Source organism: Brienomyrus brachyistius, chromosome 10, assembly GCF_023856365.1.
Source record: "Brienomyrus brachyistius isolate T26 chromosome 10, BBRACH_0.4, whole genome shotgun sequence".
In the NCBI taxonomy this organism is placed as follows: Eukaryota; Metazoa; Chordata; class Actinopteri; order Osteoglossiformes; family Mormyridae; genus Brienomyrus; species Brienomyrus brachyistius.
Genome location: NC_064542.1, coordinates 17,414,331 through 17,441,886, shown reverse-complemented (window position 1 = coordinate 17,441,886; position 27,556 = coordinate 17,414,331). Strand labels below are relative to the sequence as shown.

General features: G+C 41.2%; 4 protein-coding genes and 1 non-coding gene across 10 annotated transcripts; 3 read left to right on the top strand and 2 right to left on the bottom strand.

Annotated features, from left to right (window-relative positions):
- Nucleotides 1-7,151: 7,151 nt before the first annotated feature.
- Nucleotides 7,152-11,754, bottom strand: b4gat1 (beta-1,4-glucuronyltransferase 1). 2 transcript variants are annotated; one of them, XR_007400459.1, is made up of 3 exons: nucleotides 10,288-11,754; nucleotides 9,882-10,187; nucleotides 7,152-9,842 (listed from the first exon to the last, which is right to left on the bottom strand). XR_007400459.1 is itself a non-coding variant. In XM_049029315.1 (2 exons), the coding sequence occupies exons 1-2, from the start codon at nucleotides 11,380-11,382 to the stop codon at nucleotides 9,996-9,998; spliced, it is 1,287 nt and encodes a 428-aa protein (XP_048885272.1). In that variant the 5' UTR covers nucleotides 11,383-11,754; the 3' UTR covers nucleotides 7,152-9,995. The 2 variants fall into 2 exon arrangements, 1 of the variants encoding a protein (XP_048885272.1); XM_049029315.1 differs by having other exon boundaries at nucleotides 7,152-10,187.
- Nucleotides 11,755-12,007: 253 nt separating this feature from the next.
- Nucleotides 12,008-12,089, top strand: trnas-gcu (transfer RNA serine (anticodon GCU)). Its single transcript has one exon. It is a non-coding gene; the product is annotated as a tRNA-Ser (tRNA).
- Nucleotides 12,090-13,594: 1,505 nt separating this feature from the next.
- pfdn2 (prefoldin subunit 2) lies at nucleotides 13,595-17,059 on the bottom strand. Its single transcript, XM_049028778.1, has 4 exons — nucleotides 16,902-17,059; nucleotides 16,120-16,208; nucleotides 15,094-15,217; nucleotides 13,595-13,896 (listed from the first exon to the last, which is right to left on the bottom strand). The coding sequence occupies exons 1-4, from the start codon at nucleotides 16,986-16,988 to the stop codon at nucleotides 13,708-13,710; spliced, it is 489 nt and encodes a 162-aa protein (XP_048884735.1). The 5' UTR covers nucleotides 16,989-17,059; the 3' UTR covers nucleotides 13,595-13,707.
- Nucleotides 17,050-21,751, top strand: nit1 (nitrilase 1). Of its 5 annotated transcripts, XM_049028775.1 has the most exons (7): nucleotides 17,150-17,646; nucleotides 17,990-18,217; nucleotides 19,606-19,709; nucleotides 20,063-20,199; nucleotides 20,460-20,585; nucleotides 20,702-20,747; nucleotides 20,858-21,751. In XM_049028775.1, exons 1-7 carry the CDS (start codon nucleotides 17,558-17,560, stop codon nucleotides 21,010-21,012), a joined length of 885 nt encoding a protein of 294 aa, XP_048884732.1. In that variant the 5' UTR covers nucleotides 17,150-17,557; the 3' UTR covers nucleotides 21,013-21,751. The 5 variants fall into 5 exon arrangements, with proteins under 5 accessions (XP_048884731.1, XP_048884734.1, XP_048884730.1 ...); XM_049028774.1 differs by lacking the exon at nucleotides 20,702-20,747 and having other exon boundaries at nucleotides 17,050-17,258; nucleotides 20,752-21,751; XM_049028777.1 differs by lacking the exon at nucleotides 20,702-20,747 and having other exon boundaries at nucleotides 17,051-17,382; nucleotides 20,752-21,751.
- Nucleotides 21,752-23,706: 1,955 nt separating this feature from the next.
- Nucleotides 23,707-27,519, top strand: znf16l (zinc finger protein 16 like). Its single transcript, XM_049028772.1, has 3 exons — nucleotides 23,707-24,519; nucleotides 24,755-24,964; nucleotides 25,082-27,519. The coding sequence occupies exons 1-3, from the start codon at nucleotides 23,820-23,822 to the stop codon at nucleotides 25,732-25,734; spliced, it is 1,563 nt and encodes a 520-aa protein (XP_048884729.1). The 5' UTR covers nucleotides 23,707-23,819; the 3' UTR covers nucleotides 25,735-27,519.
- The last annotated feature ends 37 nt before the right edge of the window (nucleotides 27,520-27,556 follow it).

The following is a 27,556-nucleotide window of genomic DNA, read 5'->3' as shown; positions in this document are numbered from 1 at the left end:
TGATTCTGGCAGCGTGCCATATGATTGTGTAACTGTCAGTTTGCAGTAAGCAAACCTGACTTTATCTCTGCCCTTGTCATGCACTCATTGTTCCACATTCATCTGCCCTGAGAGCATTGCCACTCCAGCTGCCCTGTCCACTAAATTCTCTTTCTCCCACACTTTCCACTCAACTGGGATGTTTTCTACTTTCCAAAAGCTCTCTCTGTGTACCGAGCTCAGTCCTATACAATTACTGTTACTAACCCTGTTAAACTGTCATTTACTGCCCACTAGTCTAGTAGGTAACTTTTCTGAAGAACTGAATGTGCTGTTGTCAGCCATCTCTGATGGCTCAGCCAGCTCTGCACTCAAACTTGCAGGGAAATTAACTAGGCCTCATCCTGCTGTGTAAATGTATCACGGACAACGTACATATTGCAGCTTTACGTTTCAGATCACTATCCTACTCAATTTACCTTGTCACTTCCCTCTTGTGTCCCCTGTGTTGCTGCCTCCACAGAACTGACACTGAACAACAAAACAAGAATTGGTGTCACAAAAGGGTTGTTGTAAAGTAGCTAACGAGTATCACTAAAGCAACAGGCTTACAACTGGCCCCAATGTAAAGCTTCATCGTCTAAAAAATTCAAGGCAATCAAGGCTAAATTCCAGTCAAAACAAGTGACACCAATTATATTCAGCACACTGCAAATGATGGCGTGAAATAAAGTATGAACACACACACACATACACACACACACACACACACAAGCACCACATAATACATAAATAAATGTCAAGGGGACATTATGAGTTACTTCAGGTTTCACAAGCTACTTTAAATGTGAAAGCTTCTCTATTTGGCTAATTAGTTCAGTTCTTGTGCTTTTACTGGTTTGTTTCCTTGATCCAACTGATCCAACTGTTTCACATTAACATTAGTGACACATGCATGTTTATAGGAGATTGACCAATCAGCACACAGCAAGAAGTCAGTGCTAAAGTGAAACCCATGACTTTTTAATTGAAATGGCAGTTTACAAACCCTGTCCTAGCTCATAGTGTCCCCCCTGAAATCTATTAGGTGGTCACATGGGTGGCGTGGTGAGGGGGGGATAGGTCCTTCACGAGAATATATACCAAATATATAGTATACCAAAAATATTACCAAAATGTTGGCCAATCTTACACACTCTCCCCACATGTCCAAAAATCTTTTCTTGAACGCATAACTTTTAGTGACTCGATGTAATCAGGTTCTTCAGATACTGTCTATTCTTTTATGTGCCACCACTGACTAGGACTAGAGCTACATGATACGATTAAATTCCCCCATGTTAAATTTCAATTAGTTCCCCTCAATACATTTTGCCAACTAGCTACCTGACTATTATCGATTAAATTTGCACTGGGGCAGGTGTCAGAAAATATAGAAACTATTTTAGAATATTCAGAAAATCATCATGCACTCCACAGTTTGAGAACCAATGACCCATGCAATGTTCCTGGGAAGTTTGAAAAAAATTCCATTCTTTTAGATTTCCTGTGTTTACAAGATGTCTTCTACAGCCTCCCTTCCCACCCTCTGCTGCCACCTAGTGCAACTGCTTCAATTTTGGGGCAATTTGTCCCTGCATGTATCAGGTGTAGATCTTCTGATGTAGATTTTCATCCATATAATGTTTTTAGAAATGATAATAAGATCCAACAATGAACGTGTTTGAGTTGAACTTCTCTTTGTTATCACTATGTGTTGCTGCTTCAGGTTCGGTGTGATTCGTCTCAACGTTTGATCAGGTCCACATTTTCACCCAACCAATGTGTCTGTAAAGATTGAAAAAGATCCATATAGTATGATTAGAGTTATTTTGTTTACAAGACCAAATGCCTTCTACAGCTTTTTGGGGGCATTTGTCTGAAAATAACATCAGGTGTAGATTTTCATCCATATAATTAAGAAGATCCATTAAATACTTTCTGACTTATAACATTCACAAGGTCCAATGTAATCTGTTTTCACCCTTCCTTTTGCTGCCACTAAGCGGTGTTGCTTCAAATGTATGGCAATCTGCTGCTAATCACTTCCAGGTGGTCAACCATACAATGTCTGTACAATGTTTGAAAGAGGTCCATCAAATAATTTTTAAGTTATCGTCTTAAATTTCTTTGCTCTCACTATGTAGTGCAGCTTTGATTTTGGTGCAAAACATCTAAAAATTCAAGCAGTTCCAGTTCATTACTCAAACAATGTGTCTGCAAAGTTTAAAAAAGTTCTGTCCAATACTTCTTCAGTTATTGTGTTAACAACAAAGTGTCTGCAGCAGTGGCGGCAGACCGGTACCAATGCCATATGTATTTTCTGTCTGGGGAATATAATAAACCAGCATATACATTAATGCTGTAGCATGAATGACTCAGTACTTGGTATTAGTTGGTATTAATTAATTAGGCTAAGTCTTCAGGATTTCATTGTAGATTTCATTTCATTCTAGAATTGAGGACCATGAATGGCCAAACAACAGAATCTATTATATGAGCTCTGTTTCTATAGTTACAGCACAATCAACTTTGTGTATATCCACTGCAACTCTACTTTGATATTTTGCAGCATAATGCTACCATCCACTCTACCGCTATCACTTCGGTATTCTAACATCCACCCTTCATCTAGATGCATATTCTGGTTTATGATTGTTGGGGTTTGGAGTCTGTCCTAGGTAGCAGAGAGCAGAGGCAGTGGTGTACCCCTGGTAGCATGCCAGATTTACTGTAACACTTCTCAAAATAGTCAAGAAATATGTATGAATATGTAATCAGAGGTGTAGGTGTAATGCTCACAGTACTGTTATGTATAGTATCCTATCATATCTATGAATCACCCATCCACTTGGGTATGCCTTTCAACTCATTGTGAATTCAGCTTATTGTCAGTGAGATCTAAAACAATTCCTTCATTTTCTGTGAAATTCCTATTGTTTTGTAAAACTTTGCTATGTGAGCCAGTGATATCCATTTTCCTTTAAACGTTTTCTGACAAAGCAGATATGTTGCATGAACATACACTGTATGGGCAGAAGTATTGGGACACCTGGCCATGACACCCACAGAAACTTGTATGACATCCTATTCTAAATCCATAGACATCGATATGGAGTTGCCACTCCCCCCCCCCCCCCCATGCAGCAATAATAGCTGCCACTCTTCTGTGTTCGTTCGTTCGTTCCCTTTAAACTTTTACAGTCTTCAGGATTTCAGGTTCGTTCAACAACAAAGTGTCTGCAGCAGTGGCGGCAGACTGGTCCCAATGCCATATGTATTTTCTGTCTGGGGAATATAATAAACCAGCATATACATTAATATTCGTTCGTTCGTAATGCTGAATGCAGGTATTAACACACAACTACACCTCTGCACAGTCTAGATAGATAGATAGATAGATAGATAGATAGATAGATAGATAGATAGATAGATAGATAGATAGATAGATAGATAGATAGATAGATAGATAGATAGATAGATAGATAGATAGATAGATAGATAGATAGATAGATAGATAGATAGATAGAACTTAAAACTAATCCCTCGGGTGGAATCCTCTGGGATTCCAAAGGCACAACACCGACAGAAGTTACATAACGTGAGCAGAATATTATATATATACACATATATAAATACAGAGACATATAAAGATAAAATATACAAAAGGGATAAATAGAATAAATAAGAATAAGAATACAAGGGAATTGCACATTTCAAGTATTGAAGTCTATGGCACCGTTGGCTATTAACAAAAAGTATTGCACAAAAGTATTGCACAGTGAAGTGAAGAGGCACTACAGCTTAGTTGTCCCCCCCTCCTTTGTCCTCCTGTTTCCCCTCCCTCTCCCCTCCAGAGAGGAGTTAAACAGCTTGATGGCGTGTGGGACAAAGGAGTTTTTAAGTCTGTTGGTTCTTGTCTTTGGGAGAAGCAACCTGTCACTAAATAGACTCCTCTGGTTGTTTATGGCCATGTGCAGAGGATGCCCAGCATTGTCCATGATGTCCAGCAATTTTTTTTGTGTCCTTTTCTCTGCCACTGTCACCAGAGTGTCCAGCTTCGTGCCGACCACAGAGCTAGCCTTCCTGATCAGTTTTTCCAGCCTGGATGAGTCCTTCTTTGCTGTGCTGCTCCCCCAGCACACCACAGCATAGAAAAGTACTCCAGCAACCACTGACTGGTAAAACATCCTCAGGAGCTTCCTGCAAATGTTAAAAGACCTCAGCCTCCTGAGGAAGTACAGTCGGCTTTGGGCTTTTTTATACAGGTGCTCTTTAACATCTGTAACATGCTGTTGCACCGGTATGCTGCCGTGGGCAAAAGCTTCTGCTGAATAAAGTAACTGTAACTGTAAAAGTACAGTTTGGCATACTAGTTTACAGAATTGAGTGTTAGTGCCCCCTTGTGGACATAATTCTTTAAAAATATACATCCATCCATCGCTTTTCTGTAACCGCTTGCAGGCAGAGATGAAAATAGCATAAAAAGAAATAAAGTATTTTGTATAAGATTCTAGGACAGCACGGTATTCTACACCAGTGAAAAAAAACAACACTTCGAAGTACCTCGATTTTTACAATTAATTCTGCAGCCCAAGTAATTCCTTTCAGATTAGGCTTGTATTGCAAAGTAAAATCAGGGGAATATTTTACAGATTTAGATAACTCCACATTATCCAGCAGAATGAATACAAATATATAGCAAGACGCGAATATCTTTCTGCTAATAAATTTTAATCGTAATAACTACTTCATTTTTAAGCCAGTCAACAACAAACCAAGTTAAATGTGTTCCACAGGTCCTGTTTATTTCACACCCTTTCAGGAAATTTTCACAGCCATTTGTTTTCCAGAACACTACTTGTATGTGTCCTATAATAATGTGTCAATATTGTAGTTGGATAAATTGTAATAACTTGATTTCCAAGCCAATCAACATCAAACAAAGTTCAGTGAGTTCCTCTCATCCTGTATAATCTTTCACACCCTTTCAGGAAATTTTTACACCCGTTTACTTTTAGAATACCACTGATATATGACTTACAACTATTTATCAGTATTGCAGTTGGATAAATTGTTCTGGAAAATAAACTTTCTTATAGATAAATTCCACTTAGACCTCAACTCGCAACTCAACTAGCCTGCTGTGTGTGTGTGTGTGTGTGTGTGTGTGTGTGTGTGTGTGTGTGCGCGCGCGCACTATATTGCCAAACTGGGATGCACATGAACTTTAATGACATGTTATATACTCTCTATATAACTTACAGTTATGTACGTATCAACATCAATATGTTAGCTGTCACAAACACAACTTGCTTATTGCCGTACTTCTTCACTGGTTTATTTGTACATAAACAACGCAACACATTCCGACGTAGGACAGTGTCCCCTACCAGTAAACAATAAATTGCCGATACATCACAACTCCTCCCCCTTATTCAATTACTTACGATTTTGAATACAGTGAACCATTAATTGGTATTGAGAGGTTGAGAGGTCCCATGTAAGCTGAAATCAACAATCTGTAACAAATAGTACAGTTAAACACTTTTCTGACAAACAAACAATGTCCTAAAGAAGGCTGGGGGTAGACTGCCCCATCACCTTGAGTGTGTCAAGGGATTATTGTGCCCTTTCTTGAGACAGCACTCACTAACTGAACAGTTCCATAAATCAATATGATTAATAAGAACAATATCAATTGTCCCCTTCTCCTGGAGCCAACACCTTATCGTGGTGGACGGGTTTGTAATAACCTTGTGATGGACCGGCGTCCCGTTCAGGGTATACCTGTGCCGTCACCTTGTGAGGGACCGGCGTCCCGTTCAGGGTATACCTGTGCCGTCACCTTGTGAGGGACCAAATCTTACCTTTATAAAGAAATATTATTTTATTTGACAAAACATATAATAAGTTAATTAATTAAAATGTATTGTGTAGAAAGCTTGAGCCGTATTAATAAATGATATGACAGCTATTTTAAAATGAATGTTACTATCTTTATTAACAGCCATTATCAATCTAATACTAGCTATGGCACAGCCAGGGAAGCCAACAATTTACACGCTAAACACACGCATTGGCAATTGCCAACTGTCAGGTATCTGGTGTGACACTCAAGCTTTCAGACTCTCACACTCATGTAAGAAATCTTACGGTAAATCTATATTACAGTAAGTCAAAACACTTGTTACAAAACATTGTATTTGGTGCGTATCTATTCCCTTTTTTCGTCTAGACCCCTAATATACGATCACAACACTTTTCCAGATGTATTTTGAGGGGGAAAAAAACGCCTCATATCCAGACCAACACGGCAACTAGCCTGATTTTCAAGTCTTAGGTAGAGAAAGCTGACATTAAAGCTCATGTGGGGGCAGCATGTGGCTCAGTGGGCTAAGCCACCATATCTGTGATCTGAAGGTCGTTGGTTTGAACCTAACCTTAGCACATCCTTGAGCAAGGCCCTCGACCGCCAGCTCCTAGGCTACTACAACAGGTGGCAGCCCTTCACATCCAATTATCTCTCACCTACAGAGAGCAAACTGGGGAAGGCATCAAAAGAATTTCTACACATGGATAGATAAAGTATCAATTTTCTATAGAAACCAATGATGTCAAGATGGATATTTTCCATGACACTGCCTCTTATTGACCAAAAAAGAGACACAGCCAGACCTCATCAATGTAATAGTAATACTTTATTTTCCCCCTAGCCTTCTGCATATCCCATTCTCGCTATCCATGAAACATACAGACAGGTAAAAGCAAGGTCTGGGGATAGAGTGCAGTCAGCAAGTGTCCAGGACCCCTTGAGACTCGGGGTTAAGGGTCTTGCTCAGGAGCCCAACAGCGGCATCACTCTGCTAACCACGACATTCGAACCAGCGCTCTTGTGATCACAGACTCTGAATCTCACACACCGAATCACTCCGCCTCAAGAGTAGCACCGTGTATCATAATAATTGCTCTTTTGTGGCATAACTGGTTACTCATCTTATCCAATTATCATACATTTTTTTATTCAGTCTTAAATGTACCGAAATTAGTGTAGATCACTAGTTGTCGTCCATCTTTCAACTGTTTTTAGAGTGTTACTGTATATCATAAGGAGAAAATTCATTCCCAAGCTGAACATTCACAATTGATTTATTGAGAACTTAAAGCACAAACAGAATCTTTCAAATCATAACCCCCCCCAAATTATTATACAGACGCTCCTCTACCTATGATTGAGTTACGTTCCGAACGGCTGTTCGTAACATGAAATGTTCGTAAGTCATTATTCAACACGCACGCTACCCTGCTGAGGGCTGGGAGTAGCGGCCAGAAGTCGTACGAGGCGGAATTGGCGCGCAGAAAAAAAAACTGATGTTGCGGACAGGAAACGGGAGCCCAATGATCACAATTTGGACTTTCAGACATACGAAAAGGACTGTAAGTTCGCAAGTTGAAAGTTCGTAAGTAGTGGAGCGTCTGTATATATTTACACATTTTTTTGAGCATTTAAAATGATATTTAAAATAACACTTTCAGTCTTGGTAGAAACACTGGATTATGTCACTGGCGAAAATATGTTTACACAAGGTATTTCATCCCAATTACTCCATAAATAAATGTTTAGTAACCGAAAACACAGATTGTGTATAAAAATAAGGTAATAAATTTACCCCGGATGTGGGTCACCACTACAAGAAGAAGACTGATACAACTATTGTCCGCGTCATGATTGCAGTCATGCAGGCTGAGGCCACTGATGACTCTGTCCTGGAAGCAGCTGGGATGAAAGAGAACAAAGACAAAGGGCAGTTTGGTAACATTTGAAAATGATGCTCATATATTCCAGGTGAAAAGGTTCTGCCTATTTTAAGGTCTGTCTGGCATGACGTAAACATTGAAGCACTAAAGAGAAAAGCAAAAAGCCCTTCCACTACTCTACAAGGGCTCAGACAATGAATTTGTCCAGTGTACACATGCTTTTATTTACAGGTAAACTAACCTACACCTAGACCAGTGGTCCCCAACCCGGTCCTTGTGGACTCCCAGATGGTTCAAACTTTTGCTTCCTTCTAGCTTCTGGAGCAAATACCTGGACTGTCTGGGGGATCCCTGAGGATCGGGGGAGAAACACTGGTCTTGCCTGTCCTTTTCATGCCCTGGACAAGTGAGAGCTGAAGCAGCTGCTGATTGGACACAGGTTCGCGGTAAGTAAGAGTGCAAAGGTCACCATGGTGAAGGAGGTGGCTTGTGATGTGGAGGACCACATACAACAAGGGAACAACTGCTTATCCCAAGCTGAATGTTGTTCAGATACTGTGTATCACAAGTAGTTCTGTAAAAGTGTTAGTTAGTTAGCTCACATTAGTCATTATTCCATTTATCCAAATAGGCAAAGGGTTTCTTGACAGAAATAAATACATGTTAAATTTAGATCTTAGTGCCAGGCAGAGTAACAACAGATATCGCTATATGACACTATAGCTAGAGGACTGGAAATCACTGCATCACAGTAAAGACCGACGTCACTGGTTCACAATGGAGAACTTGCATTATCATGTTCTTTTCTTGAATAATCAGGATAAATGATGAGGTACCCTTTTAGAGAGTCTACTACCAGTCAGATCACACATAAGATTCTGTCTAGAACAACCGTATCCGATTTATGAATAAACAATCACAGGCCAAGGCTGGTGACAGGAGCCAAACAGCTTGACCATTTCTGAAGGACACAGCTGATTCTACCAACTGCAGATCAAAGTGTCTATGAGCCAGGACTGTTAATCCTAGAAATCAATGGCAACCAATGTTACAAATGCAACTAGAACAATGATGTAACTGAAAGGCAGCGGAGTGCAATCATCCAACCATCGCTTATCCACTATCAGCCGTAATGCCACATCACAAGACAAAAACAACACAGACGAACTACAGAAATGTGAATAGCATACTGTTCCCTCAGACTGACATTTACAAATAAATAAGTCCTGATGGGAAGAGTGGTTACGGAAGTTTGCTTAATGTTTCAGTTAGAAACACAACAGCAGGTCCTATACTTCACTAGTTCCAACATCACAGTTACCAGCATAAATTTATATACACACACATACACACACACACACACACACACACACACACACACACACACACACACACACACACACACACATATATGTGTGTATGCATATATTGTCTAAATGCAGTATTATATGTAAAACAAGTAGTGTTTTTGATGGTATGGAGGTCAATATTATACCATTTTTGTCCATAGGAAAAACTGGCTTATTTCCAAGGCTTAATGCAATTCTTCTGCATACAAGGGCACCAATCACTGAGGTTCAAAGTTCAAGTTTTCTAATAAGGTAACATTTCTCCTATCACTTTTTTTTCCTGTAATTCATTCTGGGCACTACCTATCTCTGTATATAGGCACCGAGATACCCAGTCCTTTACAACAGTGTTTACAATCTGAGAGTGAGGTTTCTACAGAACTGATGCACTTGGGTCTCTACATGACCACTGAACAACAACATTCAAGGGCCATGTACAGCAAGTAGTAGGTGAGAGACTATGCCTACTAAAACAGGCACAGGTGCAGAGGACCCATCAGAACAGCATATATTACTAAAATAAGCACACATCACTACACAAAAACAAACTATAAAATTTGTTAAACAGCAGTAATATTAGTGTTCACGGATTCACCTGGAATGAGCACAGTTCACAAGAGTTTAACTCTCAGGCTTTATCCAGAGCATTTACCCAGCCTTTTGTACATATTGTCTACATGTGAAGATTGCATGAGACCATGTTATTGTAAGCAGGACCTGGCTGATGATGGTTGACCTTGTTATCGTAAGCAGGACCTGGCTGATGATGGTTAAGTCACCAAAATGTACAGACCCCACCGAGCGGTTCAGTTTGATGGGACTCTATAGGAAAGCCAGCTGCCGGAATGTCTGAAATGCTTAAAGGGGCCATCAGCAGCGGCGGTTGGAGGCTGGGTATTTGGTCTTGAGCCCCTCCTTAAAGCTTCGGAACAGCAGGCGGTTGCGCCGGTTCTCCTCGTCCTTGCGCTTGTGGAAGTCGCCCATCACCTTGAAGCCACGGTGCACCAAGAAAGCAGAGCTGAGCACTGAGAACTTGTAACCAGCCACATGGAGCTCACAGGCCTAGAGAGAGAGTCAACGCAGCAAGTCACTGTCAGGAGTCCAACGTTCAAAATGCAGTCATGGATAAATGCCGAAAGGCCACCCAACGTCCTCGGCCTACCTGACTGATGCGGTTGAAGCCATACTGCCGAAAGCTCTCGTCATACAGAGGCACAGCACGTGGTCCAACGTAGAAAGGTTCCCAAGGGTCCACCCAGTTGAGGGTGTAGGCCACATCTAACTGCCCTGGCACAGGCCCGTTCAGGTTTACCCACAGGGAGTAGTTGGTGGGGGCCTGGCACCGGGGGCATAGCTCTTCGTAGAAGGGCCGCACCTCACCCACCTGGTACAGCTGTACTAATTCCGATTTGGAGGCGGGGATCTTGCGGGGGTGCCGAATCTCGAAAGCCGGCAGGACGAAGACCTCATCAGGCACAGGTTCACGTCTATCCAGCATGCCGGCAAACTGCTGATGGAGGTCAGCACTGGGCACCATGTCTATATCAATAACCAGGATGTAAGCAGCTTCTGTACCCCCTCGCGCTACGTTGCGTAGCAGATTGTTGGGATACGAGATGTTGCCACCGATAGCATAGTTCTGGTATTTGTTCCTGTGTGACTCAAGTTTGGCAAATACTCCTCTGCACTCTTCCAACCCAGCAAACTGCTCTCTGTCCTTTTCTGGGAAACTGGCTGTTTCTCCAGAGTGGCACACGAGGTGGAAGTCCACCAGCTCTTGTATATTTGGACAAAAAATGCTAAGGGCATAGACGAGTGCAGTGGCAAACTTAACATCTTGCCCGTGCACGAATATCGCGACTGAGAGAGGATTTTGCCAGCGTTCTAGCAGTGAGTCTAGGTGATGGAGGTTGTTGATGGACGTGTGCGTGGCCAGCGCTATCCGATTTGACCTGGCATCAACAACGGACTTCTGATTCGTCGAATAGTCACTTTTGATTAAGTTCTTATATATGCGATACTGTCCACTGTTATCAAAAATGCCCCCAGAGGACAAAGAGTACTTGAGACGCTCTTTCCTTGTGTTTTTCTCTCCCTGGTACGCATTTCTCTTGCCAAATAACTCCGTATACCTGTAGCGCTGCTGTCTGCCGTGCAGCTTTGATAGGAAGGACAGGTAGATTAACTGCAGGAGCGCTACAATCAGCAGAGCACTGAGCACCACTTTAAACACGGAGCATTTTTTAGAGCAATGCATTCCAAAATATCGCCTCTTAGGATGTTTATTTTAGTACACTATATATTATTGTGCACGGGAACCCACCTGAAATCGTTAACAATTTTCGGTAGTTAGCTATGATCGACTAATAAGAAGATATTTAGCTGCCTAGGTAGAATGACTGGATTTTACTATTTACGTCCTCTGGCTAGCAGTTAATATCCTCATCTACTGCTACAATCGATAGGGCCCTCAGAGTCGCTGATTTAAGGTTCACTTACGAACACGTCTCCCCCATAGTCATAAACGCTTTTAAAAGATCTACTCCTTTCAGCAGAAGACGGCATTTCCGTACACACAACATCAAACGCGTACGGCACGAAAGCGATGATCTACCTTGGGGCTCATTGGGCGCATGTCTATGTGCTGTGCAACTTTACCGTAAAATGTAGAAAATATACGCACCAAAGAATCAGGTTACCGTACAACTCCTTAAACTATAAGATGAAAAAAACAGGGAAGTGTATTTGAAACTATTTTTACAATGCATATATGTAATGTGGTACTAATAATTACATCATTGCTTTAATATCGCTATAATTTTATCACATTTTTTGTGGGGGGGGGAATTATTTAAAACACCATTTCAACGTATACACCAGGAGACGAGGTGGCCGAGTGGTTAAGGCGATGGACTGCTAATCCATTGTGCTCTGCACGCGTGGGTTCGAATCCCATCCTCGTCGATACCTGTTTTTATTTCGAAAAAAATAGACCTTCCTGAATTTGTGTAACAATGCTTAAAGATCATTTTAATAAACAACAAAATGTACCCAGTCTTTATTAAAAAATTTTACCCTTTCTGCTAGTGGCTGTCAAAACCTATGTGGCACCCTAGGCAAACTCACGGTCAGCAACAAAATAGCCAATTTTACTTTATAAAAACTGTGCGGGGAGCTTCATGGAATGGGCTTCCATGGTTGAGCAGCTGAATACAAGCCTCATATCACCAAGTGCAGTGCCAAGCATCAAATGGAGTGGGGTAGTCTGGAGCACCGGAAACATGTTATGTGGAGAGATGAATCACACTTCTCTGTCTGGAAGCCTTATGGATGAGTCTGGGTTTTCTGGATGCCAGGAAATTATTACCTGCTTGTAAAGTTTGGTGGAGGAAGGATAACGGTGTGGGGTTGTTTTCAGGGGTCGGGATAGACCCTTTAGTTTCAGTAAAGGGAACGCAAAATGCTTCAGCATACCAAGACATTTTGGACAATTCTATGCTTCCAACTTTGTGGGTACAGTTTGGGAAAGACCCTTTTCTGTCCCAGCATGACTGTCCCCCAGTGCACAAAGCAAGCTCCATAAAGATGGTTGGGTGAGTTTGGTGTGGAAGAACTTCACTGACCCAGAAGTGATTACAGTAAAAGTCCAAAAAACATGATGGGACCAGATTAACAATGTGGTAGAGGAAAGTCAGTAAGGTCCTGAACCCTAAGTGGTAGGCTATACGATTGTAACACGATTTAACAATGTTGTCATACAATTAATAGCACACGTTAACTTCGACAGCCCTAGAATTGTCACATTCACTTAGATCTTCTCCTCCTAACCCTCGCCAAAGTGAAAGGTTGACTGTACTACAGCTGTTAGTTGTCACTTTGTAACGCATTGTTTGTGCTTCACCTCTAAGCAAACTGAGGAATCAAATATTCTTATTTCACACATTTAATTATGAATTTTGGGAACCATCCCACATGTACAGACACACTGAATATTTTGTGCTTTGATGCGATTATACATTATTGTAATTAAAACTTTCAGAACACAATTTACTCGAGGATACTTCACAATTAAAATTTTGGTAGGACACCGTTGTCATAAAACAGCACCCACAGAAAACTCTTCAACATGAGTCAAACTCAGCAAGCAAAAACAATTTCATATCCAAAAAAGACATTTGGAGACTGTTCATCTTGTTTGCATTTTGCTTGCTATGTAGAATGTGATTGTGTATAGAAATTTAAATGAATGCACTTCCCTCAATATACATCAATACACACATTTAATCTGCAGTATAAGTATGCCATTGTTAATAGAATGAATAATTACAGAAAAAGCTCATATGGTATTTATGCAATGATATCTTTACAGGCCTTTTTTCCTGGCCACACTGTGTTATACTGGGAACTAGATTTCATGTGGAACAGTAAGGTGTTAAGATGAATTATTGCAAGAAAATACAAAAACAAAGTTACATTACAATTGCTTTTTTATTCATAACCAAAAAAAAGTCTCTAAACACAAATACAGTAAACATGTCAATCTTCAACGTAGCAGTCTAATGATTTCCTAAATCCACTCCCACTATGATACCAACACACCCGCTCCTCCTTTAGCCCCACCCCCTCCATTTTCCTGGTTGGATGCTGCAGCTGCTTTCCCCTGTCCTTCCTCTTCTCCCACCAATCGGATATTGTATCTTTCTCGGTACTCGGTCAGTTCTCGCCCTTTGGCCTGCATCTGTGAGTTGAGTGATTCCACTAGCCTTGAGATCTACAAAGGAATAAATAGTTATTGTTCAAAGCTCAATATTTAATACAACAGGGTAAAGCACATATGTGCTGGAAGCTCTCAGAAAAAAAAAAACAGAAAAAAATCTAGATATCCATTTTAATTTCTCGTTATAAGGAGAATGGGTTTATTTTTATCATGCTGGAAACATTACACTGCTGTAGGGTGTAAGTTCACCTGTCCTTCCCTTCTCCATTTAATGATTTTGCCAGCTGGCTTTTGATCAGGTCTGCTACAAAGGTACTTTATTCATACCCTTTGGGAAATAGTCATTTTTACATATCCTGTGCTGCTCTTCATGATGAGGAGACACACACATGTATACACAGGTAAAAGCAAGGTATATTGTGGGTAAATCACAATTTCCTCAGGAATCCATCCATCCATTTTCCAAACCGCTTATCCTACTGGGTCACGGGGGGTCCAGAGCCTATCCCGGAAGCAATGAGCACGAGGCAGGGAACAACCCAGGATGGGGGGCCAGCCCATCGCAGGGCACACTCACACACCATTCACGCACACATGCACACCTACGGGCAATTTAGTAACTCCAATTAGCCTCAGCATGTTTTTGGACTGTGGGGGGAAACCGGAGTACCCGGAGGAAACCCCACGACGACATGGGGAGAACATGCAAACTCCATACACATGTAACCCAGGCGGAGACTCGAACCCAGGTCCCAGAGGTGTGAGGCAACAGTGCTAACCACTGCACCACCATGCCGCCCCCTTTCTCAGGGATCAATAAAGTATTCTGAATCTGAAAAGTGCATGGTCAGCTAGTCTCCAGGTCTCCAGAGCAGATAAGCTTAAGGGCTCAATGAGTAGTTATGGTCAGTAAAATATTTCAGTATGTACAAATCTCCCTGCCAAGTGGAACCAAAAATGAAGTATTTTGGACAGGATATGAAACAGAATTTCAGTAATATCTGCTATAAAGTTACCCAGCTACACTGCACAAATCCCAGTGCAGTTGTACCGTAGATAGTTCAAGGAAGAAATTGTAAAATTAATCTTATTAATCTAATTCAGATGAAAGAAATTTACTTCATTCAGTATGTTAACAAAATGAAGGGAACAATACATTTTTTTAAGCCAATTTCAAAGACTGCTGATGATACTATTAAGGCATGAGCCTGGCCCTGCTTTGGCTTATCTGTGCCTATCACTAAGATGTACCTGTTCTTTATTGTTCTCCAGTGCCGGTAGGACCTCTTTCACAGTCCTTTCCACCAAGACACCTCCAACCAGACGATAGCACTTCCGAGAAGGATCTACTTCCTTTAAAGTGTCAATTACAAGGCTGAAAGACAACAGGAAATTATTCAAAATTAGGATATACTGCAGGACTACGTGAATGACCCAATGAAGAAAATTTATAGCATTCACCACAAAAATAAAAAACTACTAAGCAAAATACTTAACGGGTATGTCATCACAACAAATGTTGCAAACTGAAATCCTGCTCAACAAAGTCTGTGCAGGATTCCCCCCACAATGGTACTCATCCGGTCACTGATTATTAAGGTGATTTTATTAATGAATAACTATTAAAGAGGTTCACATACATCAGTGCTCCAGTACATCCATTGTGAAATACAGGTCCTTGAGGAATGCAGGTAATTATTTGAAATCTAAATCAAACTAAATCTTCCCAAGGCTAAATTTTCTCTCCTATATTGATAAGCTACAAATGGAAATAACATATTAATTGTTCTCATCACTTCTCCCAGTAACACAGCCTGCTGCTTGACAATAAAAGTCACTGATTTTATATACGACACATGATTAACAAAAACAAGTAGTAATTTAAAGTTACAGGTTTATTTATACGACAGAATAAACCAGAATATGCATATTCCTTGCAACAATGAAAAAGTCTACCCTATCCAAGAGTCTCCAATATCCACACTGCAAATTTAAAAAAAAAAAAAAACAAACAGTAATTATACTACCCAGGTGCAAGTGTTATGTTCGGTGCAACTAACTTTTGTTTACTAACCTGATATTTTAACATGTTGGTGTCACCTGCCTTCTTAAGGTTAAAGTAACATAATAGACAGACTGATATATACATAGAGCATTGAAGGCCAGTGATGAATGGCCATGCTGTGGGAAATCAAAAAGGGCACCCCCCCCCCCAGTCAAGAATCAGAAAGGGCATCTCCCCCAGTCAAGCAGAGAGAGACAGAGTTGCACACATACCTGTGCTCATTGTTCTCCATTTCCAGCTCTGCTGCTTTGGAAGCCATGCTACGCTGCTCCTGACGCATCCGCTGAAATGTGGCCACCACCTGTGTCACACAAACACACACACGTGTAGGTCAGGACACCATAACCATAGCTCCCTAGGCTGGATGAAAGATGCAAGGAAGGAATTTCTGCATTCAAATTTCACTGGGAGAATAAAAAAAAAAATCGTTAAAAATTTGAACAACAATGACAACAGCTCAAATCACAACGCTCTTAATTTTATTTTGGGTATACAGTTATGTCATTAGAATAATTGGTTTCAATATATGTATATATTGAATTGTATATAATAAAGATTATTTGGGGTAAACTATTACACAATCATTCCTTGCAAATAGCTCTTAATTAAGGAACACATATATAACTATACATATATAATTCCTAATAAGTGCCTAACGGCATCCCTATGCACACAGAAAGTTGCCATCATCGGCTCTTTCGCTGAGGTGTTTGTTCGGCATGGTTATACTTCTGTGTAATTCTTAGTTTATTATATTTGAAAATGACTAAATCCGAATTAATATTTGTGGTGCTTTAATGTTGTATGTCATGTAATGTAGCTCTATTTTGCTGCAAGTTTGCTATCGGGCTCTAACGCGTGCCCACTGTCAGTCCACGAACATACAATCGATTAGCCAGGCACCCCTGACGACGAAGCTGAAAATAAATACCCATTCCCTCAATTTCTTATAATTCTACCGCTAAGATGAACAGCAAGAGTACAAGACAATTACCTGCTCCGCAGAAGGGGCAGATTGCTTCCCACCACCCGTATTACTAGTTTTACTAGCTACCGTGCTACTAGTATTGCTCGCCGCCATCTTGAAATGAAGTACACCCAGATCGAGGTCCCCTACTGACGATTCGTAGCTGTCTCACTAACTGCCTGCAACAATAGGCTAATGGCTTACTAGATACTCCTGTTTTCATTTCGATTTTAAATTATTTAAATTCAGACGCAGACGATAATGTTACATGGGATATATAATTATTAAATCGCTTATATAAGTTTTCATAGTTGCCTAGAGATCTTTTTATTGGTTAATGATTGGGAAGTTTATCCTAGAGCAAAGTTGCTGGTGCTCAGCAAAGTCAGTGGGTGCCGAGCGCGTACTTGCTATTAATTCTGTATTATTTGTATATTTCACATTTGGTAGCTATTGCCGTTTTCTAAACAAGCACCGTTCCCTACGGTTCGTCCGGCAGATAGCTCAGGTTTGCAGAAAACTGGGTGATCTTTGTCGCTCTATGGGGCCTAATATTTGTAATGTTTACAAGATTAATGATGATATCCAGTTGTTTTGTATTTGAATTGAAATCGTACAAAGTGCAACAGTTCGTGAATAATAAGTTGTAGCACCTGCGAATTACGGCTTATCAGACATTGTCAATGCTACTGTTCAGAACGATTTTGCAGCCCCGGGCGTTGTATTTGCGTTATCAGTCAAGCTGGGGTTTTTGCTTAATAAGGAAGTGCAGGTAATTACAGGATTACAGGAGGAAACATTTGCAGTATACGTAATAGGTTTACGCAAGGTTATTTACTTAACAATATTCGTTTAGTTTTTTTTTTTTTTTAAATATGTAATGATTATTAAAGAAGGTCTACTTGGGGGGCAGTGAAATTATCAAAGAATTTAAAATGTGTATTATAAAACCTTTTAATATATTTAAAAATATTATACTTTGAAATTCTGGTATTTATATATTAATATTACATTTTATACTATAATAATACTAGATTTCATGATGGCTTAGACCCATTGTTCTAGACCGTATTTACTACTTTTTTTTCTTTAAAAAGACTTTAATCTTTTCTCAGGATGTCCTCAGTCCCATTGGCTGCAATTTGTCAGGTGACCTGTACACCTGATAAGGAAGCCAACTTTGCTGCTTGCATGCGATTGGTGGAGCAGGCAAAGGAAGGCGGAGCTAGCATGGTCTTTCTCCCAGAGGGATTTGATTACATAGGATCTAACCAAGAAGAGACCCTGAAGCTGTCAGAGAGCCTGCAGGGGAACACCATCTCACGCTACACCCAGCTTGCCAGGTGGGCAGCAGTCACTGCTCAGACCTACCTAGTTGGAAGTTGAGTAGTTTTTTGCTAGTTTAAATTTAAAATGTATACAATATTTAATCAATGTGTTTCCACTGGGGGTATAATGGTTTGGTTTTCCCACGGTTCAACTTGTCATGACCGGGCTATAATCAGGATTTTTAAAATAGTGCTAGCCGAAAAAATACTGAGGAATTGACCCTGGTGTCCTCAATAGTAGGTACGAGTGTGTGTCACGGTTTTTGCTAATGGAAAGGTTTTGTTATTTTTGTATTTAAGAAGGAAATAAAAACACATAACCCTGCATTTAACAACTGCAGAAAGTCCTGCTGCCATTTAACTAGGCCTAGGTTATGTCTCTACTGTATGAAATCAAGGAGAGAAAAACATTATTACTTAACTTTAATAACCTGTAGGTGCTTTGTCTATTCTATTTTAAATTAACAGTATACCTAGTATGTACAGTACCTGTACAGACAATATTAAATTAATTTTTGTAAGAGAACATTTGAATACCAAATCACATCTTTCTAAAGAAAAATAATTTTATTTGGCAAGAATGTATACGAAGTTAAGCATATCACTGTTAAATAGCAATGACAGGCAATCATGGCACAGGTAGATAATAGATATTACAAACTTCACAACCCAAGAGGGTGCAGAATGTTTTGGATACAACAGACCCAAAAGTGGTCGTCCTTTTTAATAAATAAGATAACAGCACATCAAAATGAAACACTCCCTATTAACAGCCATTATCAGTTTAATACAAGGAAACCAACAGTTTACACGACACTCATTCCAACGAAATGCACGCATTACAACATGTCACAAGATTTACAATTAAAATATATACAGAAATACACATATTAAATTGTACCATTTTAAGATGATGTGGTACAAAGCTTACTGACTGCTAACCAGGCCAACGGTATCATATTATGTCAGCCAGCTGTGGACACACATATAGCGTCGTATTGCTCAAACAACATCGATTACTTTTGAAGTACGCGCTTACCTTTAGCCAGGAGTTGGATGATTTATTTTGTATAATAACATTTAAATCCTATCCCTCAAAAATGATGACCTTGTATTTTTTGGGTGAAAAAATAAGTTGCAGCAGTACCTATAGGAAAATGACAGGCATATCGTAATAGTTCAGTAAAATACTGAGTACCATTGCACCACTAGTTTCCTCGTTATTGATTATAAAAAGCTAGCAGAACCTCTTTATAATTTCCATTTATAATATAACTAACCCCATAATATTTTCTGATGTTGTCCTGGGCCAGTGGAGCAGACTGGAAGGAAACATAAATGCATGCATAGACGCCATATGGGAATCTCTTGAAAGTTTTTTCCTTTTGTTATTTTTTTCATAGAAAACTGGGTATTTGGCTTTCTCTGGGGGGCTTTCATGAAAGAGGGGAAGACTGGGAGACAGACAGGCGGATCTACAATAGTCACATCATCATTAACGACACGGGTAATCAGTTCCCCTGCACATATCGCATATGAATTTAATTAACTGAATGTTAATTAATTACCTGTTACATGCTAATGTCTTTGGCTAATTACATACTGAATAACTCAGTTTGCATGTCCAGTCTGAGCTATATCATCAGCTTGCTCTCTGCATAGTAAACACCCTGCATTCCTGCAAATACATGATAAGCTAATTCTCTGTAATAATGCATGAGGGAAGGAACTGAGATGCAGTAGATGCATGCAGGCAGAGAGGCATGACCTGTGACTGCATTTTAAATGACTGAACTGCTGTAAGGAAAAACCCAGTGTGTTTTGGAGTCACACTTTTGTCTCCTTATCTTGTTCCCATAGGCAGCATTGTGTCGGTGTACAGAAAGGGCCACCTGTTCGATGTGGAGCTGACAGGAAGAGGTGTTTCTCTGAAGGAGAGTTCCTTTACTATACCTGGACACAGTCTGATGCCCCCAGTTCAAAGCCCAGTTGGAAAGGTTGGTTTTCAAACATCCATCCATTCGTTGTCAAACATTAATTCTGGTTAGCGTAGTGTGGGGCCCCTGGTACAGGTCCTAGGCACAAATCGGAGGTTCGCCTTAGTTGGGTTTTCAGTCTGTTGCAGGGAGATTCCAGTTAACTCCCTGTCTTGGGGCCACAGGAGGAAACTAGGAGAACTTGCGAACTCCATGTGCACATTATGATTTTATACAGTTAGGATCCAGCTGTATGAGCAGACTGTTCTTTTGGGTCGCAGGTTGGCCTGGGTGTATGCTATGACCTTCGATTTCCAGAACTCTCTCTGGCTCTCCTGCGGCACGGAGCAGAGATTTTGACCTATCCATCAGCCTTTACTGTGGCAACAGGTGCTGCCCATTGGGAGGTGAGATAGAGACATAATTACCATTTTGGGTGCCGGCTTTGAATTAATTGGTCCAGCGTTGGAAGGATTTCCTTATATCTTGGATATTTATTTGACCAGGTGTGTGTTTTGTACAGGAGCGTGGTGTTTTTGTGGACAAACCTGTATCGTGTGTTCCTATTGGTAGGTGCTGCTTCGTGCTCGGGCCATTGAGACTCAGTGTTTTGTCATGGCCGCTGCCCAGGTTGGGTGTCATCATGCTAAACGCAGCTCATACGGTCATGCCTTGGCAGTGGACCCCTGGGGAGAGGTGCTGGGTGACTGTGGAGCAACAGAACCAGGTTTGGCTCTGGTGGAGATCGACCTGCAGAAGCTCAGAGACACCAGAAGGAATATGCCTCTGCAGCAGCATCGGCGAGATGCAGAGTTCTACTGCAGTCTGGACTGAGACAAAAAGCTCCACATAAAATCAGCAGACTCTGTGCATTATCTTGCGAATCACAAAGCACCTCACATATGGTTGTGGTGTCAGACTTCCCCAGAAATATTTAATCCAGTCTTGTGTTCGTAGCATTGTAGATTGTTAATCGGGGATTGATACAGAACAATGAATCAATTATGTGGACTGTGATTACATCACATTGATTTAATTTACTGACGTGAAGAAGCCTTTTCACTTATGTGAGATTCAAAATGGACAGTTTGCTGCATTTAGGAACAAATGTGCTGCTTGCTTATTAGCAAAGAAAGTGACATTTGGTGAAAAAGACGAGAGACAATATTTTTGTGAATCATATAATTCAGTTCCCGCTTAAGCTGTGCACTCTCTCGCGAGGTACATTTTTCAGTATATAAATGTGCTATTTGTTTTTCAGTTGGTTTTACACATTTAGAATATTCTTGTTTTACGTTTTTTCATTATCAAAAAATAATGAAAATACACATGACTTTAGATGGATCTTCAGATATCTGGAACATTCCAAAATTCTACAGCACTTTTCTTTCTGATTTTCTATATGAAGCCAATATATTTATTCGTCAGTGTTATAACAGGAGTTACCCCCTGGTTCCCAGAAGCCCGTCAAATTATAACTACAGAAAAACAAATGTTAATTATTTTCTCCCAGCAAAGCTAGGACCCTGGTTAGCAGTTGGATGATTATACAGAAATAAAATTCATATTTCAGTTTGGTTTTTTGATCTTTGATATAAAGATACTGGTGGTTGGCTCTTAATGATTTTTTAAAGAACTGTGGGAACTTTCACACATTTACTGTCAGTGATTCCTAATATATTGTGTTTTGTGACGGCCATTTATATTATTATTATTATTGCAAAAATCACTCATTTTCCTGTAAGTTATATGTAGTTTTGAAATTCTTAACTTCAGTTAACAAAATGCTGTCTGAAACTGGCAGTAATTCCTAGGGTTTCCTACTATTAGCATTTTCACTGTAAGTAATTTTAGTACCTGCTTATACAACCAGACCCAGTCATTCAAGGCTTGTATAGATAAACTGGTTCACTTCCTGCACACTTCCTTTCTCCACTGCAGGGCCCACTTAAATGCATGTCACTATTAGCATATATGGGTATGTATGGATTAAATGCATTTCAATGTCACCAAATTGTTTCATCAATATGCAAGCATAAAGAGAATATGCAAACTGCATCTCTTCACAGATAAAATAACATGTTTGTGTAACATCCACCCAGTTTTCATCAGTACTTTTCATTACGGAGTTGCAGTGTTAGCCTGTCTTAATATCATTATGAAAGAAGCAGATTAATGAGTTTGCAGTTTGTTTTTTGTTGTGGTTGTTGAGCCCCCTTCACTCCTTTGAAAAACACTTTTTTTGTGTGGAAGCAGGTAAAGAGCCACTTCATTCCCAATAAAGTGAAAATATTTTGCCTCCCTTCCCCACATGCCATTTTTAATTGGATATTTTTGGGGTCCTTATCTCATGAAAGGAACCAAGTCAATGATATTTTACATACAGGTAGTAGACAAGCATTTGTGTTTTGTTATTTAAAATGGACTTTTTGACCCTTTGCCCTTGATTGTTTTATTCTTATCAGAAAGAGGTCAAATTCATTCATTAGATGAATGTCTACCTTGAAACTTAAACACTTTGACCACACAATGAAAAAATCCTCTTTCTGAGCTTTTTATCGTCAATAGTAAAAAAGTTACTAGAGAGAACTAGTAACTTTTTTTTTTGTTACCCAGAGTTCAGGAAGGGCAGAATATATCAGGGTTTTTTTTTATAATCAAGAAACAATTTGAAGCTTTGGAAGAAAAGTGATTCACATGTCTAATTTAATCAAAATCAAAGATTGTGATGCAAAAACTTTTATGGAAACTAAAATGGAATGGACCATCTGTAGTTTTAAGACGATCATAAGAAATTTACAAACGAGAGGTCAGTCGGCCCATCAAGCTCTTTGGGGAGAACTTAACTAATAGCTCAGAGTTGTTAAAATCTTATCTAGCTCTGATTTAAATGAACCCAGGGTTTTAGCTTATGCTACACTAACAGGAAGACTATTCCATACTCTAACTACACGCTGGGTAAAGAAGTGCTTCTTCAAATTCAATTTAAAATGTTCTCCTGCTAATTTCCACTTATGGCCATGAGTTCTAGTATTTAAACTAATATCAAATAGCCATTTGCCTGAACAGCATCCAGACCTGTTACAATCTTATATACTTGGATCATGTCCCCCCTTAGTCTCCTTTGCTTGAGGCTAAACAGATTCAGCTCAGCTAACCTCTCCTCACAAGACATTCCTCTAATACCAGGAATCATTCTCGTAGCCCTACGTTGCACCTTTTCTAAGGCTCAATGTCCTTCTTAAGGTATGGTGACCAAACCTGCACACAATATTCTAGGTGGGGTCTTACCAAGGAATTATATAATTGTAGCATCACCTCCCTTTTCTTTATCTTTTAAATAAATTTACATTAATGCCCAAACTTAGCTCACTTATATATAAAGGCTGGGGAATATCTTCATGTAAGTATTTATGATGAATCCAACTTAAATTATGTAAATCAACTTTTTAAATAATCCTGTAAAATAAAATAAATCTGCCCCGAGATGTGAAGAATGTTCGTGGAGGGCGAGAGAGATGGCGCTACATTACAAAGGCATCACTTTGTTTTTACGGCCAGCCGTACAAAGACTCTGTGGTATCCGCACAGTCCTGCATTATATCAACACAAGTTCCAAAACAGTAGGAGCTTTCACGACCATGAGTCGAAAGAGGGGCTACAGCTTCGCGGAAGTTGCCCTTTCCCCCGATTCCCAAAACGCCTTTATGAACATGATGGCTCCCCGTCCCCAGGCCGCCGACGACGACGGCTCTGCCGTGGAGAACGATGAGGAGCTGCTGAACTCGGTCAGCGAGATCACGGAGCATCTCGGCAGGAACATCTCGGTGGTGCTGGAGACGGCGCTGTCCGAGATCAGGAAGATGGTCAGCGTCAGGATACGAGTGCTCAAAATGGAGCTCCGCGAGAAATCGGACGAGATCGAAGCGCTGAAGGCGAGACTGGAGGCGGCTGAGAGGGACGGCAGGGATCCGCCTCCCTTTCGGAAATCCGATTTCCATCCGGGTGCCAAATATACCAACAATGACCCAAAGAAAACGAAAGCAGGTGCCCCTGGCATCAAAAAGGAGAACATCGACGCGATCTGTAACTATTTAATGAAAGATAAAAACTCCCGGAGCGGCGCTGAATTGGAGATCGAGCAGAGCAATGTGCCACCGCCGGCCGGCGACCGGGAGCCGCAGCCTCACGGCTCCGTCAGTCTGTGGACAGACGAGGAGCAGGGGGAAGGCGAGACCGACTCGGCATCCGAAGATATATTTAACATGCTGCCTTCGGGAAGCAAGCGCATTTATGACTACGAGTGGATGCCAGGAGTGGAGTACGCGGCTGAGCTGAAAGGTGGCTGGCTCCAGCGCATGGGCACACATACGAAATAATGTAGTGCGGTGGGAGCTGCACATTTCTAGGATGTCTTCTTAGTGTATTTTTTTTTTACTGCAATTACGCTTTATGACCCGATGTCTCATACTTGTACGTAAAATCACACCAAATACACAACATGCTTGATTTATATTATCCTATAAAGCGTAATCTGCATTTTCCTACCTCAATGAGTGTTCTGTGCTCCCTTCAGGTGTGAGGGAGCCAAAATGTGAAAGTGGCACACCTGAAAATGAGGGTGACATGGAGGAGCGGGACTCAGATGGGGGGAGGCGCGCTCTGAGCCAGCCCCATGGCCCTGCGGCCCACGCACACACCGCGGATTTCCCTGCCGAAAGCCAGGGTTCCCCGGGAGTGGAGGGAACAGGTGATGTGGACGAGCACATGGACAGGATAGACACAGGTGGGCAGGCTGCTCAGAAAACCACATGACTAAATTTGAATAGGAGTGAATCATAAATCAAATGTGTCATTGCTCATTTTTACCAGATTGCCTCGGTTTCTTTCACTCTATCTCCAGGTCAGCAGTTTCCTGCTCATACTTACCTCTGCCCGCTCTGCGGAACCTTCTGTCCCGATGCCTTGTTTCTGGAGGAGCACTTGAAGCTGATGCACGTGGACAGCAACAGCCAGGCGTTGCCATCTGCATCCAGCTCGTCCGCATCGCTGGGAGAGGCCAGTGTGGGCCCCCGGAAAGGTGAAGGAGAGGAGAGAACAGTGGCAAGGGCTGCCCGAGAAAAGAAGGGGGCTGGGGGCTACGAGTGTGCCGACTGTGGCCGGCACTTCAACTATTTGGGCAACTTGCGGCAACACCAGCGTATCCATACAGGGGAGAAGCCGTTCATCTGCCCTGAGTGCGGAGAGCGCTTTCGCCACGCCGCCCGCCTCAAGAGCCATAGGCTAGGCCACAGCGGTGCGCAGAGCCCCTTCCCCTGCCCTCAGTGTGGCAAGGGCTTCCCGGTGCTGTCTGGCTTGAAGCGCCACCAGCGGGTGCACACTGGGGAGAGCCCCTACGCCTGCCCACAGTGTGGTCGGCGCTTTAAGGAGCTGGGCAACCTATACACCCACCAGCGCATCCACAGCGGGGCCACGCCGTACTGCTGCCAGCAGTGCGGACGCAGCTTCCGGCACCTGGGCACTTACAAGAGCCACCGCTGCACTCCCGCCCAGTGACGTCCGCTCACTGCGAGTCCCTGATGTGGGGAGTCTGCCGGCCACCAGTGGACAGGTGATAGGTCCTCTAAATGGAGGGAGCGGCCGGCTGTCACCGGAAACCAGGGTTTCCTTCGGTGGAAACTGGAATCAGTTCAAGTCACTTCCATCATCCATACATCTGTAAGCACTCTGGCCAAGAGGTGTACTTTTCTGCAGCCAGAGAAATCTCGTCGAAATCTTATACAAAAGGGAAAAACGGAGATGAGATGTGAGAGGGCAGCTGGGAGCATTTTATATGCAGTCACTGGATTCTTATGTACGGTTTAATCTGAATCTGCCATTTTTTATTTTTATTAGGAATGATCTGAATGTTTCTCCTGAATTTCTGTAATTAAGCTCACGAATGACTCAATATCAATTGACATATAAGGTAGCAAAGTGGCTTTGATCAGCAGAATTTGTTAAAATTTTTCCAGTGATTCCTTCACCTCTTCCTAGGTTTTGCTTGTTAAAATCCTCATAGGCAGAGGCTCGTTCGGATGCATCCATTAAACTGAGCTGTTCTCTCTCTAAAGATCTGAGTTGCATTTACAATTCAGTTATTCTGTAAACCGCACTTTGACCTCTCTTTTTCCGGTGATGGCCCTTCCATCACATTTTCTAAAAATAGTGGGTAGAAACCAGTAAGTGGAAACCATGTACCTACTATGAACAAAGAGTTTGTGGGTGAGCTCTTTGATGTTGCAATGTCACTGTTAAGCTTCAGTGTAATGTGCATGAGCCGCTGTGTTAATAAGCCTTAGTGTAGATGCAGACACATGCATGTTGTTAACACTCTTGAATTTGGTTTTCCCTCTGACAAGGTCATATTACTCTTACATTTCACACAAATACTTCTGGTAAAATGGACTAAATCCTATGACCTTGGTCAGTAATAATCCACATTAACACAGTCTGGTTCCTTATGATGAGCACTCTGAACCAGGGGTAGCCAATTGTATCCACAAAGGGCCGGTGTGTAGGCGGGTTTTTGGGATAACCTTTAGGTCAGCTGTTGAAACCCAGGTGTGAGGACTCTTCAACCAATCAGTCCTCTAATTAGTAATCTAATTATGGAGCTGCAGCAAAACCTGCATGCGCAATGGCCCCCTCTGGTTAAGATTGACCATCCTTGCTTTATACCAATGCATTTTTACTGTTTTGTTCCTTTATGCAGTTCAAGTGTCATGAAAAATATGCTACCAAATTAGTCTATGTAGCTGCCTCCTCCCAGTGGACAAATTGAGTCATTGCAACATTTAGGTTTTCTACGAATATGACCCGGAGACTGGAATGCCTGCTCATTGGAATAATACCAGATTCTTATTTTAAGCAGTATCACAGTCAAATTTGCATTTACACTGTGTTTTGTTCTGTGTGTCTGACTTCCACAATAATTCTGGTGAGTTACTGTCAAAATGTTTTTTCTGCAGTTGAGCTCCTATTTGATATGGGGTCAGAATAAGGAGACTATAAAAACATTAAGGCCCATTTTCAAAGCTAACTCCTCTTTCATATTGTTTTTATAAATTGGTGCAGTCAGCTAGTAAATGTGACGTGTTTGTTCATGGGCATTTGACATTACTTTTTCTGTTTAAGGTCAAAGACTGAGAAGTGAGAATGATCTCAATTCAAATGACATTTCAGGATGATTCTTCACAGTCAGCTTCGTGTGACTTTCTGAAAAGAATCACTGGTAAAAGTGGTGGGTGTGACATGCTAATAAGTGACATGCTATGATGCTAATAAACAAAAAGCTGCGTATTTGTTGGTTTTTTGCTGTGTGGCTGTACAGAGCGAA